The 13,316-nt window shown below is 31.3% G+C and overlaps 2 protein-coding genes across 2 annotated transcripts; one reads left to right on the top strand and one right to left on the bottom strand.

The window, feature by feature from the left end:
• Positions 1-222: 222 nt before the first annotated feature.
• LOC102621021 (alpha carbonic anhydrase 1, chloroplastic-like) lies at positions 223-2,592 on the top strand. Its single transcript, XM_006481699.4, has 6 exons — positions 223-448; positions 638-852; positions 968-1,074; positions 1,532-1,634; positions 1,754-1,939; positions 2,074-2,592. Exons 1-6 carry the CDS (start codon positions 376-378, stop codon positions 2,248-2,250), a joined length of 861 nt encoding a protein of 286 aa, XP_006481762.1. The 5' UTR covers positions 223-375; the 3' UTR covers positions 2,251-2,592.
• Positions 2,593-4,566: 1,974 nt separating this feature from the next.
• Positions 4,567-5,936, bottom strand: LOC102620731 (uncharacterized). Its single transcript, XM_006481698.4, has one exon. It carries the CDS (start codon positions 5,864-5,866, stop codon positions 4,913-4,915), a length of 954 nt encoding a protein of 317 aa, XP_006481761.1. The 5' UTR covers positions 5,867-5,936; the 3' UTR covers positions 4,567-4,912.
• Between the last annotated feature and the right edge of the window lie 7,380 nt (positions 5,937-13,316).

The following is a 13,316-nucleotide window of genomic DNA, read 5'->3' as shown; positions in this document are numbered from 1 at the left end:
ATACTATTAACTCATAGGACGGCAGATCTCCAATTAAGACCTAATATTTCTTGGTTTTTTTTTGGGGGGGGGGGGTGGGGGGGGTATAGTGGAAAAATTAATTATTGGACAAAAATGACCCCACTAAATTAGCTGTAGCAAACGCCCAAAAAAAAAAAAAAAAAAACCTACGTGTATAAATAGTGCTAGTCACAAGGGATCCGAAGCCAAAGGCAATTTCAAAGCTTCCTAAGAGCCAATAGCTGTATTGTCCAAGTATAGCAGCATTAACCCCCCAAATTATAAGCCCTTTATAACAGAGCTTTAACGAACATTTCCATAGTCCTTTCTTTTTTCTTTTTTTTTTTTAATTAAAAAAAAAGGACTCAATTAATCATGGTCCTCCGAGTTGCCATCGTCGTTGCCCTTTCACTGCTTTTCAATGCTGCTTCGGCGATGGTCGAGCAGGGTATTATCTTTCTTCTTTCTCTCTTTCGTTATTCGAAAATCTGAGATTCAAATCCCGCTCACATAAAACTCCAGGAAAATTTTATGTTTTTTTATTAATGTAATGTTACCATGGCAGAAAATTAATCTGAATTATATAAAATGCAGATGTTTATATGATAATATCTTTTATTTTTTAAATTCGGAGCAGGGATTGCTGAAGTGAGGTTTAGCTACGTGGCAGATAACGGCCCTGAGAACTGGGGAAAGTTAAGTCCAAATTTCAATACATGTTCAACAGGAAAACATCAGTCTCCGGTGGACATTATGCAGAACAAAACCGCTCAGAGACAGGAATTGGGACCCTTGTCCAAGGAGTACTATTCTGTAAATGCAACTCTGATGAATTCCGGCTACTCCATTGGGGTTCGTGCCTAGCTATCTGAATTTAAAACAATGTGATGCTGTTGGTTTCCTCTGTTTCTTGTACAGTTGTAATTTGTATGTTCGATCTGATCAAATTTTGTGATTGCAAATGCAGGTACATTATGAGGGAAAAGCTGGAGAATTGAACATAAATGGGAAGAAGTATGTCTATAAACAAATGCATTGGCACACTCCTTCCGAGCACACGATTAACGGAGAGCGGTGTGTACTCTCTCTTGAGATGATGCCCAATACAACTTGGCCCAATCCCACCAAAACATAAACATTACATAGATAGATTTAGGCTGAATTTGTTATTGAGATTTGATGCTACAACACTAAAATATTTAGTAAATATTAATTATAGTTGCTTTAAAATTAAGTTGATTTAATCCACTATTTTTACGATGAAAAATCTATAATATTTTTACTATTGTTGTCAAAACTATTATTTAACAAACATGTTTACAATAAATAATTAAGTTTTTATTTTACAGTTACAATTTTTTCTTTTTTTGCACAACTGTAATACTTAAGTTACAGCGCCTCAACACCAAACAAAACCTTAGATGTCATGGTCTCGTTATTTTTCACTGTTTGTGAAAAGTGATAATTGAATTTGATTTGCAAGTTAATTCGATCATACTTAATTAATTAAGCTATTAACTAATATCAACAGATTTGCTGCTGAGCTCCATCTTGTCCATCAGACAGAAGAGAAGGACGTCGCAGTAGTGGCAATCCTCTACAAATACGGCGACCCAAATCCTGTCGTCACCAAGGTAACTAATTACAAAACTTGTTCACAGTTGATATATAATAATAATAATAATAATAATAATAATAATAATAATAATAATGACTTGTTAAATAATCACGCTGTATAATTGCATGCATGCAGTTAATGCCATACTTGCCCCAGCTGACCCGTGAGAGCTGCACGAGCAACCCCAAGACTTCCGATGTTGATGTTGGTATGATGGACCGCGACTACTCCAGGCAACCTCTTCAGGGATACTACAGATATCATGGTTCTTTGACTACTCCTCCATGCTCCGAAAACGTCGTCTGGACCGTCCTCGCTCGGGTATTTTTATTTTTTATTTTTAAGCTCAAACACGACCAGCAACAATTAAATTAAATTTTATTTAAATATGTGATGATAGAAAAGAAAAAAAAAACAATAATAGTATTTTTTTTTTCTTTTTTTGGGGTTTGTAGGTGAGATCAATTTCAGAGGAGCAAGTAACGGCTCTGAGAGCACCATTGTGCAAGGATTGTAAATTCAACTCGAGGCCAGTGCAGCCCCTCAACGACAGGAAAGTCGAATTATTCAAAGTACATAAGAAAGGACGAGTTGAAGCCTACAAAAATAAATTCGTCCCAGGGTCAATCTGACAAGTTGCTGTCGGGAAAAAATAGAAAGGAGAATGAAAAAAACAAAGAAAAGAAAAGAAATTATTAATGTATTTTTGTTGTGGTGCCTTATATTTTGTCACTGGTGTCCTGAAGTGCTGCTCCAGTTGTAGTCGTCAATTACAGCTTCAAGCGATCTCCGACTTTAAATATGATGACAAGGCACCATCCATTATTAAAAAAAGAAAAAGAAAATTACAATTAACTGTGCGTGTTTCTCTATTTCCAGTTTGTTTTGGTCATGTCATGGCCGACTGCTAATAACCTTACCTGCTGTAAGGGGTAATCTTGAGTTATAATATTAATTAATAACCTTAGCACTTATTGTTAAAGAGTTCAATCTCTCTCCCTAGAAATTTGCTCCATTATTTTGTCATTTATCTAAATTGATCCCGACAATTGGATAATAACCGCACATTCACAATCGCACGCTTCTGCCTAGGAGTCAAATTTGGCGATTGTATTCAAATTGATCCCAATAGTCCCTTTGAAACTATCCGTCAAAAACTTCACTCCTATTGTCTCAAAACTTCAAATTCAGACAAGTTTTGTCTCATCAACGTGGTTAGCAATGACTTTTAACTAGTAACAATCCGATACATCAATATTACGGTTGGATATGAAAAAATAACGTGATATATCTGTCTCATTTAAAATTCTCGAACTTTCCTATCATTTTAAACTTTTGAGTATGGATTTTATGACAAAACTTCATATCATGATGTATCAATTTCATTTTGAATTTTTAAGTATGCTTTTCATGAAAAAAAAAAAAAACTCATAATGTGATATATTTATTACATTTAAAACTCTCCAGTTTTCTTATGATCATTTCAGACTTTTAAGTATGTATTTTATGACAAAACCTCATATCAGAATTGTATCAATTTCATTTAAGACTCTCATTTCGAATTTTTAAGTATACTTTTTGTGAAAAAAAAAATCTTAGAAACGTGATATATCAACATCATTTAAAACTCTCGAACTTTTTTATTATTTCAAGCTTTTTAAGTATGCATTTTATAACAAAACCTCATATATGTATCAATTTCATTTAAAACTCTCAAACTTTTCTATCACTTTGAATTTTTAAGTATGCTTTTCACGAATAAAAACCACATAACATGATGTATCACTCTCATTTGAAACTCTCGAACTTTCAAGTAATATTCTTCATGAAAAATACTTAAAAGGTGATGAAAGATCAAGAATTTTGATTTACCTTACTTTGCTGACTGATAATTTAACATGAATAAGCAAGTCATTTTCAGAGAAAATGGAGATTAGCGATAAGCCAAAATAGTCAAAATTCTAAACTAAAATTATGGCGTCTCGAGAGTCAATAATATTATTGCCATTGTCCTTAACAAGGACTCCTAACTTGTGAACCAAACCCCACGAAATGAAAGAAAGCCCAATGACTCGTGATTTTAGCCATTATTCAATGGGTTGGTATGACTTTTATTCTCTAACCCACACAGTTTATGCTCTAATACTAAATAAAAATATGAATTTAATAGTTATGAATTATGATATTACTTTATAAATAATTCAAGTTAATTTATTAATCAAAAAATATTTTTTTTTTGGGTACATATTTTCTTAATTCCTATTGTTCCACCACACGATAACACAAGTTACACAAAATTAATAAATTTAAAAGTTTTTGATTTAACGTTTTAAAACCGCAGAAATTTTATTTTTTTAATTAAAATTTTATTTATAGTCGGGGTATAGCCAATGGTAATTAGCGTAAATGTGTGTTGACACCATCAATTTTTTACCATAGTACCAATAGTAAATATGCATGTTCATTCTCATTCGTAACGATTCTCAAAACAATTTTGAAGGTGAGAGATTAATATCTAATTAAATTGGTATTAACGATTACAAATATTAAAAAGATTAATGCAAACGCCAAATACTGAAAAGGTTTCTTGAAATTAATTTATCTTCACCGATCACTGAAGCCCTAAGTTACTTGCAAGTTGCAACACACACCAATCCCTAGCTAACCAATTGATCGTTAAAAGCCCATTGCATATTCCTCAAACAATTTTTTTTTTTTTTTATTACTAACGAAGAATACGTAATTTCTAGTTTGAAGTCAAATTCAACATTAATTTGTTCATTTACGCGTACAAATCACATTCTAATCTGTGAATTGAATATGCATTATTTATATTAACTAACCCTTTATTCAAATTGAATTTTTACTTTTCTCCAACAATATTTTCAAATTTCACCTTCGCCAGCTCTACCAAACAATCAAATTTTTCAATCACAGACACCCATATATATTCTTCAAGAATTTATTACTAAATCCACTATTACAAGAAAAAATTTACAATCCATCAGTCCAAAAAAAAAACACTCTAATATTTACAAACCTTTACCCCAAAAAGAAAAAAAAAATCAAAATATGAAAAATGTTGTCACCTTTTTTTTTTCACCGGATGGGGGAAACCGTTATTTATATCATCTATCCCAACGACTATTTAAAAAAATCAAAGCGGGCCCCACCACAGACCCCCAATCACGACCGGCTAGTAAAGTCCATTTTTATCTGGGCCCCTCCTCCACTACTTACTCTTGAGTCTTGTCCTACCCACACGAAATCTCCCCAGTCCAGCGCGCCTCCAGATCACGCCACGTCACCGATCCAGGAATCCGACCTTCTACCAGAAGCGAACCGCGTCATCCCACCCAAACCAACCGGTTCGCCATCCACACTCCTCCGCGGTTCACTTGCAATGCTCTTCCTCGGCGGAGACTCCACTCGCTTCGACAGCGCGTGCGCCTCACCGCGCGGCAGCCTGTCCCTTATGTCGTGAGTAGTAATAACCCCACTCTTCCTATCCGACGATTCCTTTCGACGCTCACGACTCTTACCCTCCGATCCTTTCCTCAACCGGAAAATGGTCTTTAAACTGGCAAACAAACCGGATTTTTGTTTCCTCTCCGATTTACTCCTCAAAGACCCCGACTCCGAACCGGAACCTTGTCGCTTCTTCAATCTCCGCCGATCCCTCTTGGATCTGACCCGACCGATACAAGAAACCTTGGGAGAAGAGGGTTCGCACAAGGGACCATCCGATTTGCCAACCGAGCCGGATCGCTTGGGGAACCAGTTGGTGTTGGTTTTACAGTGTCTCTTACACTTGGGGTCAAACTTCTGCTGCGGCTTGGGCAGGCCAATGATCGAAGTCTTGGTCTTCAAAGTCGTCGTCGTCGGAGTGGAAAACCTCTGAGAAGTCGAACTCGGATTCGGGTTCAGGCCAATCGGGTTGGAGTGGGAGTGGCCCTTTTGCGACTCCTTACGCTCGTAGAATGCGTTGCGGTCAAACCAGTCAAACTCCGCGTCCTTCGACAGCCAAAAGGAATCTGGCGGCAAGTCAGGCGGAATCTCCGGTTCCTGATGATCATCAGCATCGTGATGAGGATGATGATGTTCTTGATTTGGGTTCTTGTCGTTAGTCTCGATGGCGTGGTTGGGGTTTTTGTTGATGGCGTTGGCCAGGGTTTCGCAGGCGATCTTTTTATCGCAAGAGACACCGGCGCAGGCTGAGACTAGGGTTTCAAGATCTACTTGTGGCATAATGAGAAAACAAAAAGAAATGATATTTAGAGAGAGAGAGAGAGATGAGAAGTCGATGAAGGATAAATGAAGGGGATGCTTTTTTATAAGAGAGAAGTTTCAGACGTGTGAGCTTTGTTTTTTTTGGAGGGAGAGTTTCAACTTGTTGACTCGTGCGTGTGGTCTGTGTGTGTGTGCGAGTACGTAGCTGTATTTTTGTTTTCGTTTTTGTGTTTCCAGAACATACTTTTTCTTGTTTTTGACAAGAGAGAGATAAAAGACGAAAGCGGGGAATTATTATAAACCCCGTGGTTATGGTAGAATTGATCTCTTGTAAAGCACGTTTACGGATCATAATTGTTAAATTATAGTAGTAAGTATAAATTTAATATTTATTTTTATAATTATACTGTTATTATTAATACTTAAATATAGTTACGATAACTATCAAATTGTATAAATTTTAATATAGTCGAATTTTTATTATAAGACAAGTGTTAAGTTACATGTAATGTAATTTACACCACTCATATAAACAGTAAATAAATTTTATATTACTCACTGTTTATGTGAACAAGTGTAAATTACATTACATGTAACTTAGAGAGATCTTTATTCTAATTATTATTAACATGCAATGTCAAAGTGAAAAATGTTAGGCAGAGCGGCTTTAAGCATTTGTTTCTTTAATTGTTTGCTCCCTGGTAATGGCTCGACGTCGGCGCCCTATTATTGTTATTATTATTCTTTTAATTTTTGGCTCTGATAAATTATAAATAAATAAATTAAACCATTAGTTTATTACTATCGGTTTTGACAATTTGACTAGCTTTTTGATTTACACATTTTAAGGAATAATTAATTTAGGTGGGGATTGGAATTGCATCGATGTTGATCGTCTGCGATTATGAACATAAAATGATAACGTGTATTTTGATTTCCATATGTTGTTATCTTTAAAATTGCTGGCAAAATACCATACACCCCCTGTTGTTTTGCAACATTATTTTACATGCACCCGAGTATTTCTTTTTCTTTTTCTTTTTTGAAAGACTGACTAGTTCACTGTCATATAATATTTCAACTTTTTTTTTTCTTACTAAAATTATATATTTTTGGCTCATCTCATCAATTCATCTTATGAATTAATGTAAGACCACAAGGTCAGCAGGTCATATGAAATGGGGGGGGGGGGGGGAAGAAAAGAAAGAAATTGTATGTTTCTTTTATGATTCTAACACTTTTACCATCTAAAGAAAAAATATATAGTTAAAAAATTAAATAAAGGTCGAAAATAATCTTCCAACTATACTACAAATATATAAACATGTAAAGCAAAAGTATTGTTGAATTTGTATAATTTTAAAATTTATAAAAATATGCGTTAAAATTATTTATTTTTCCTTTTATTCTCTCTAACTATGTTTGTTTTGTATTTCCAAAACATTTCAAATGGGTCCAAATGCAATAACCTATGAATATCCGGGGCTAAAAATGTAAACTGAATGAATAAATGAATAATTAATTAATTAATAAACCTAAAGGAACCTTCGTGACATCAAGGAGGAGACATCGGACATATTGGAATATTGTTTAGATAGTTTAGAAAGAATAGTTAGTCAAGAAATCAAAATTTTGCCCAAAGTCGAGGGATTATGGTATGGATCTCGTCGCTTTCTATTATTAATTCAATTTTCGCCAAAAGTGTGGTTGAGTCGTTTTAAATTTAGTTTTATTTAGTTGGTCACTCAGGTTTGAATCTTGAGATAAGTAAGAAGTTGAAAGATGGTTCATACTTTAGTTATCCACTTACTTTAAAAAAAAAAAAAAATTATTTAGTTGAGTGATTTTAAATCAATTTTATTTAATTGGTTAGCTAAGCTCAAATCTTAAGATATGTGACAAATTAAAGAAGGAATTTAGACTATTGGTTATCTACTTACTTTTTAAGAAAAAAATTGAATTTTTTTTTTAATCAATTATCACTTGATTAGCTAGAATGGTGGTAGAAATCAAGTGAAGTTATTAAAAAAAAAATTATTTGTGTGATACATTGTAAATAATTAACATCACGTATGTTCCATTTATTTAGTTAATTAGCGTTGATCTAAATAATAGTAAGAATTAACAATTAATTAATGCAAATCACACATATATGATATATCCAAAGCGAATTTTGCTCATACAATTCAATGAAGTCTTCTCGTTCAGACTATATAAACAACTTATTTTATACATATTTGTTCTATTCAACAAATCTTATGGAAGATTATATGGAATTTTTATAAATAAATTAATCCATATGTATCTTGTTCTTATTCTTTTGGGTTGGTAGGATTCTCTTTTTGATCTGCGGAGTAACGAGATTATGATGAATGATAAGACACTATATTACATGTAATTTGATGAGATTATTTTTAGTCTATTCGTCTGTTAATGAATCTAATCTAACCGATAATGCATTTGATTAATAAGTTTGATTGCAGATTTTACGCTAGGTATTATTTATTATTATTGAATATACAGTAGCTAGAAAATGAAAGTATAAAAAAATGTTCAAGAAAAATGGCTCCTGTTTTTTCACAACCAATTTTGGACTAATTGGAGTCAGTATTCAGTGATGACGCGAAAAGGATCAAATCTTGTTCACATCCTGTTCTACATATTGAAAGCAACAACAAGTGCAAATTATCATCTGATTAATTGTTGGCTGTCTGTGCATTTATATACGAATTTACATATACACAAAAATTATTGTGTACAAACTGATATGATATAATTACATTATAATCACGTGACCCGTGATGTTTTTATTTATTTATTGATTTATTATTTGAAAAGAATAATTTGTAGCGATAATAATCAAATTGGCCAAGATTATTACAAGTTACTTCCGTTCAAAATATAAATAAAAATACTCTTTAATCTTTATATATTAGGTTAAATGTCTTTTTAATAATTGTATTTACAATAAATAGCTATTTAATTTTTATATTTTAGAAAATACTCCAAAACGGTACTCCTATTGTTAGTATTTTATAATTAAAAAATATTTTTTTCCCTCTATTTTTACAATAACACGTTGAAAGATTGACTATTGGTGACGCGGGTCCAAGTAAAATTAACTTCCGTTTTGTTCCCCCTTACCCCCTCTTTAGCCCACATCCTATAGCAGTCAAAAATTACCCCCGGAAAAAGGGCACCACAAGTCCACAACAACCAAATCGTCTAATTCACTCAAATCATTTGTACTTGTAATTTAATTAAATTCTATAAACAAAATCTCTGATTCTCCATATTTTGCCCAGCAATTACTATATAATTACATCGATAATTAATTAATTAATCTCATACTATAAGAATCTAATTAGTTGAGCCTTATTTTACTTTTGGGGTTCCATTCCAACAACTCAAGCTGGTTTTGGTTGCCAAATGGAACCTGTGCACCAACGGCATTCATTTCTACTAATGCCAAATTCAATAATTGAAGAACATATACATAGTAGCGATGAAATTGATAATTATGATTTTAAATAATCGATTAATAATGTTGATTTTTAAATTTTTGTGCAGGGAGAGGCCCCATCAGCTTAGCCCCAGATAATAATGGGGTTTTAATGAACAAAGGCTGCAAATGAATTACTCAAAATAATTTAAGTACTTACGTTAATACTTTTGGTATAATTAGTTAAAATATATATTTTTTGGGTATATTTTAGATGCTACCAAATTCTGATTTCGTTAGTATTAATTTAATAGTCTTTGTTTCAACAACGGTTAAGAAACTATTTAATTCGTTTGAAATCAAAAGAACCGGTAGAAAATTCCACCCACATGCTCTAGTAGGTTCAAAATGTATAGCAGAAAGATTGTACCTTCATAGAATATAATAACGCTTCATTTTGTTGATTTGGGTTTGGCGATCACATAAAGTATAATATTAATGATTCATTAGAAAAAAAATAAATGAGCTCGTCATGATCTTCCACCATATTTTAAGGAACAAGCCCCGAGATCAGGGGATGATTAAAAAATGTTTTATTTCTGAAGGCAATGCATGGGCTACGGCCTACAGCCATTTGACGTGTGTATTATAATTTGAATCATAATTAATACACACATTCGAATAAGTTTGTCACAATAATAACACACTCGTAATTATTATTATTATTATTACCTACATATAATTTGCAACCGATTTATAAGGTCATGACAAGTCAACATGTTAATTTTTCAAACATTTAAATTCAAATGGAACGAATTAAAAGATAAAATAACAGGTCATTCAAATGTTAATAACTTAATTCTTTCATAACTATTCACACCTCTGAGTTAAGAAAATAGCATCGTCTTCAGTCATGACTGCAAATTATAATAATAAAGCCCAAAGTTGAACCGACGACTCGTTGATCGTTAACTTCAAGCTTACTTGTACAGTGAGATTTTTATGAAAATGAAATGTTATAACAATGTTCAATGAATGATGATAGTCACACGCTTTCAGGACACCTCAATTTTGGAACGTAGGAAAAATTTATCGTATTGGATTTTAACTCCTCAAATATTTTTTTTATTTCACCTCACGTTTTAAAGTTTTAAAGCAATTTTTTTTTTGGGTGCATTTGACGTTGAAGTTGTGCTAATGTTGTTTGCCTGAATGAGTCATTTGATGTCCATGAAAGGTTTTTGGCTGAAAATATTAGCTTTGATTAGAGTCAATAAACTAAATTTATTAAATTATAGTGTACTTGTACAGTGAGATTTTTGTGAAAATGAAATGTCATAACAATGTCCGATGAATGACGGTAGTCACACACTCACAGGAAACCTCAATTTTGGAACATAGGAAAAATATCTCGTATTGAATTTTAACTCTTATAATAAGTACTCAAATATTTTTTATTTTGCCTCACGTTTTAAAGTTCTAAAGCAATTTTTTTTTTTTTTGGTGCAATCGACATTGAAGGTGTGCTGAGGTTGTTTGCCTAAGTTACTCATATTCGATATCCATGAAAGGTTTTTGGCTGAAAAAATTAATTTTGATTAGAATTAATAAACTAAGCTAGCGTTTGTTTTTTAATATGAAATCTGAATAAATATAAATTTTTCTGAAATCTGAATGGGTCTGAATATAAAAAATTGAATCACATGTTTGTTTTTATTTTTTAAATATCTGAATATAAGTAGCATCTTGTTTGTTTTTATAATAAAAAAATCTTAAACTTGATTATTTGACATTTATGTCCTTATAAATCAAAGTAAAAAAGAAGGATTCTATTTTATAGTTTAGGAAATAAGTTATTTTATAGAGATATTTCTGAAATATAATATTTACTTATCATTCAGATAAAAGTCATAAAAGTTAATTTTTTTTTTCTATTCAGATGTAAATATCTAGAAATCATACATAAGTTACAAAAAAAAAACAAATAAATTTTTAAAAAGATCTAAATTTCAGATTTCAGACATTTAACAAACAAACTTTAAATTTATTAAATTATAGTGTGCTTGTACAGTGAGATTTTTGTGAAAATGAAATGTCATAACAATGTTCGATGAATGACGATAGTCACACACTAACAGGACACCTCAATTTTAGAAAGTAGGAAAAAATTATCATATTGGATTTTAACTCTTATAATAAGTACTCAAATATTTTTTATTTTGCCTCACATTTTAAAGTTTTAAAATTTTTTTTTTTTTGTGTACGTTCAGCATTGAAGATGTGCTAAGGTTTTTTGCCTGAATTACTCATATTTGATATCCATGAAAGGTTTTGGCTAAAAAAATTTAAAAAAAAAATTAACTTTGATTAGAGTTAATAGACTAAATTTATTAAATTATAGTGTACTTGTACAGTGAGATTTTTGTGAAAATGAAATGTCATAACAATGTTCGATGAATGATGATAGCTACACACTCATAGGACACCTCAATTTTGGAAAGTAGGAAGAAATTATCATATTGGATTTTAACTCTTATAATAAGTACTCAAATATTTTTTATTTTGCCTAACGTTTTAAAGTTCTAAAAGGATTTTTTTTTTGTGCGTTCGGCATTGAAGGTGTGCTGAGGCTGTTTGCCTGAATTACTCATATTCGATATCCATGAAAGGTTATTGGCTAAAAAAATTAACTTTGATTAGAGTTAATAAACTAAATTTATTCAATTATAGTATACTTGTACAATGAAATTTTTATGAAAATGAAATGTCATAACAATGTTCGATGATAATGCTAGTCACGCACTCTCAGGACACCTTAATTCTGGAACATAGAAAAAAATTATCACGTTGAATTTTAACTCTTATAATAACTACCCAAGTGTTTTTTATTTTGCCTCACGTTTTAAAGTTCTAAAACGATTTTTTTTTGTGTGTGTTTGGTGTTGAAGATGTGCTGAGATTGTTTGCATGAATTACTCATATTCAATATCCACTAAAGGTTTTTGGCTAAAAAAAATTAACTTTGATTAGAGTTAATAAACTAAATTTATTAAATTATAGCTTACTTGTACAATGAGATTTTTATGAAAATGAAATATCATAATAATGTTCGATGAATAATGCTAGTCACACATTCTTAGGACACCTCAATTTTAAAGTGTATGAAAAAATTATCATATTGAATTTTAACTCTTATAATAAGTTTATTTTGCCTCGTGTTTTAAAGTTCTAAAGCAATTATGTTTTTGTGTGTTCAGCATTGAAGGTGTGTTAAGATTGTTTGCCTAACACTACTCATATTCGTTATCCACTAAAGGTTTTTGGCTAAAAAATAAACTTTGATTATAGTTAATAAACTAAATTTATTAAATTCTAACTTACTTGTACGGTGAGATGCTTATGAAAATGAAATGTCGTAACAAATGTTCGATGAATAATGCTAGTCACGCACTCTTAGGACACCTCAATTTTAGAATATAGGAAAAAATTATCGTATTGAATTTTAACTCTTACAATGAGTTTATTTTGCCTCAGGTTTTAAAGCTCTAAAACAATTATTTTTTTGTGTGTTTGGTGTTAAAGTTATGTTAAGGTTGTTTGCCCGACATTACTCATATTCGATATCCACTAAAGGTTTTTTGCTAAAAAAAATAACTTTGATTAGAGTTAATATACTAAATTTCATACACATAATCATATCATTGAAGATTTAAAACATCTGTTACTCCATTTGAATAATGAACCACATGATAATTTTTCATATTCTTCTTAGACCAATTGAGTTTTTAAAATACACACGTAAAATGAGTTTACACTCTAAAAGTTCTTAATAATTTAATAGTTTAACTAATATAAAAATGTATAAGTTATTCCAATTAACTAATTTTTAAATTTCAACAATACACATGTCGTCGAAATAACATAATCTTCCAAAATAATTATTTATGATTTTTTATTTTTAAAATAATTAAATTTGATGAATGTGCAATTGCCACATTTTTTGACCTTGTGTTTCTTTAATTATCA

The sequence above is a fragment of the Citrus sinensis genome, chromosome 6 (genome assembly GCF_022201045.2).
Source record: "Citrus sinensis cultivar Valencia sweet orange chromosome 6, DVS_A1.0, whole genome shotgun sequence".
NCBI lineage: Eukaryota > Viridiplantae > Streptophyta > Magnoliopsida > Sapindales > Rutaceae > Citrus > Citrus sinensis.
This window is presented reverse-complemented; position numbering and strand designations above follow the sequence as displayed.

Coding starts and splice junctions, on each gene's coding strand:
- LOC102621021 (XM_006481699.4), top strand. CDS start 376: ATGGTCCTCCGAGTTGCCATCGTCGTTGCCCTTTCACTGCTTTTCAAT. Junction 853..967: donor ATTCCGGCTACTCCATTGGG/GTTCGTGCCTAG, acceptor TTGCAAATGCAG/GTACATTATGAGGGAAAAGC. Junction 1,075..1,531: donor CACACGATTAACGGAGAGCG/GTGTGTACTCTC, acceptor TAATATCAACAG/ATTTGCTGCTGAGCTCCATC.
- LOC102620731 (XM_006481698.4), bottom strand. CDS start 5,866: ATGCCACAAGTAGATCTTGAAACCCTAGTCTCAGCCTGCGCCGGTGTC.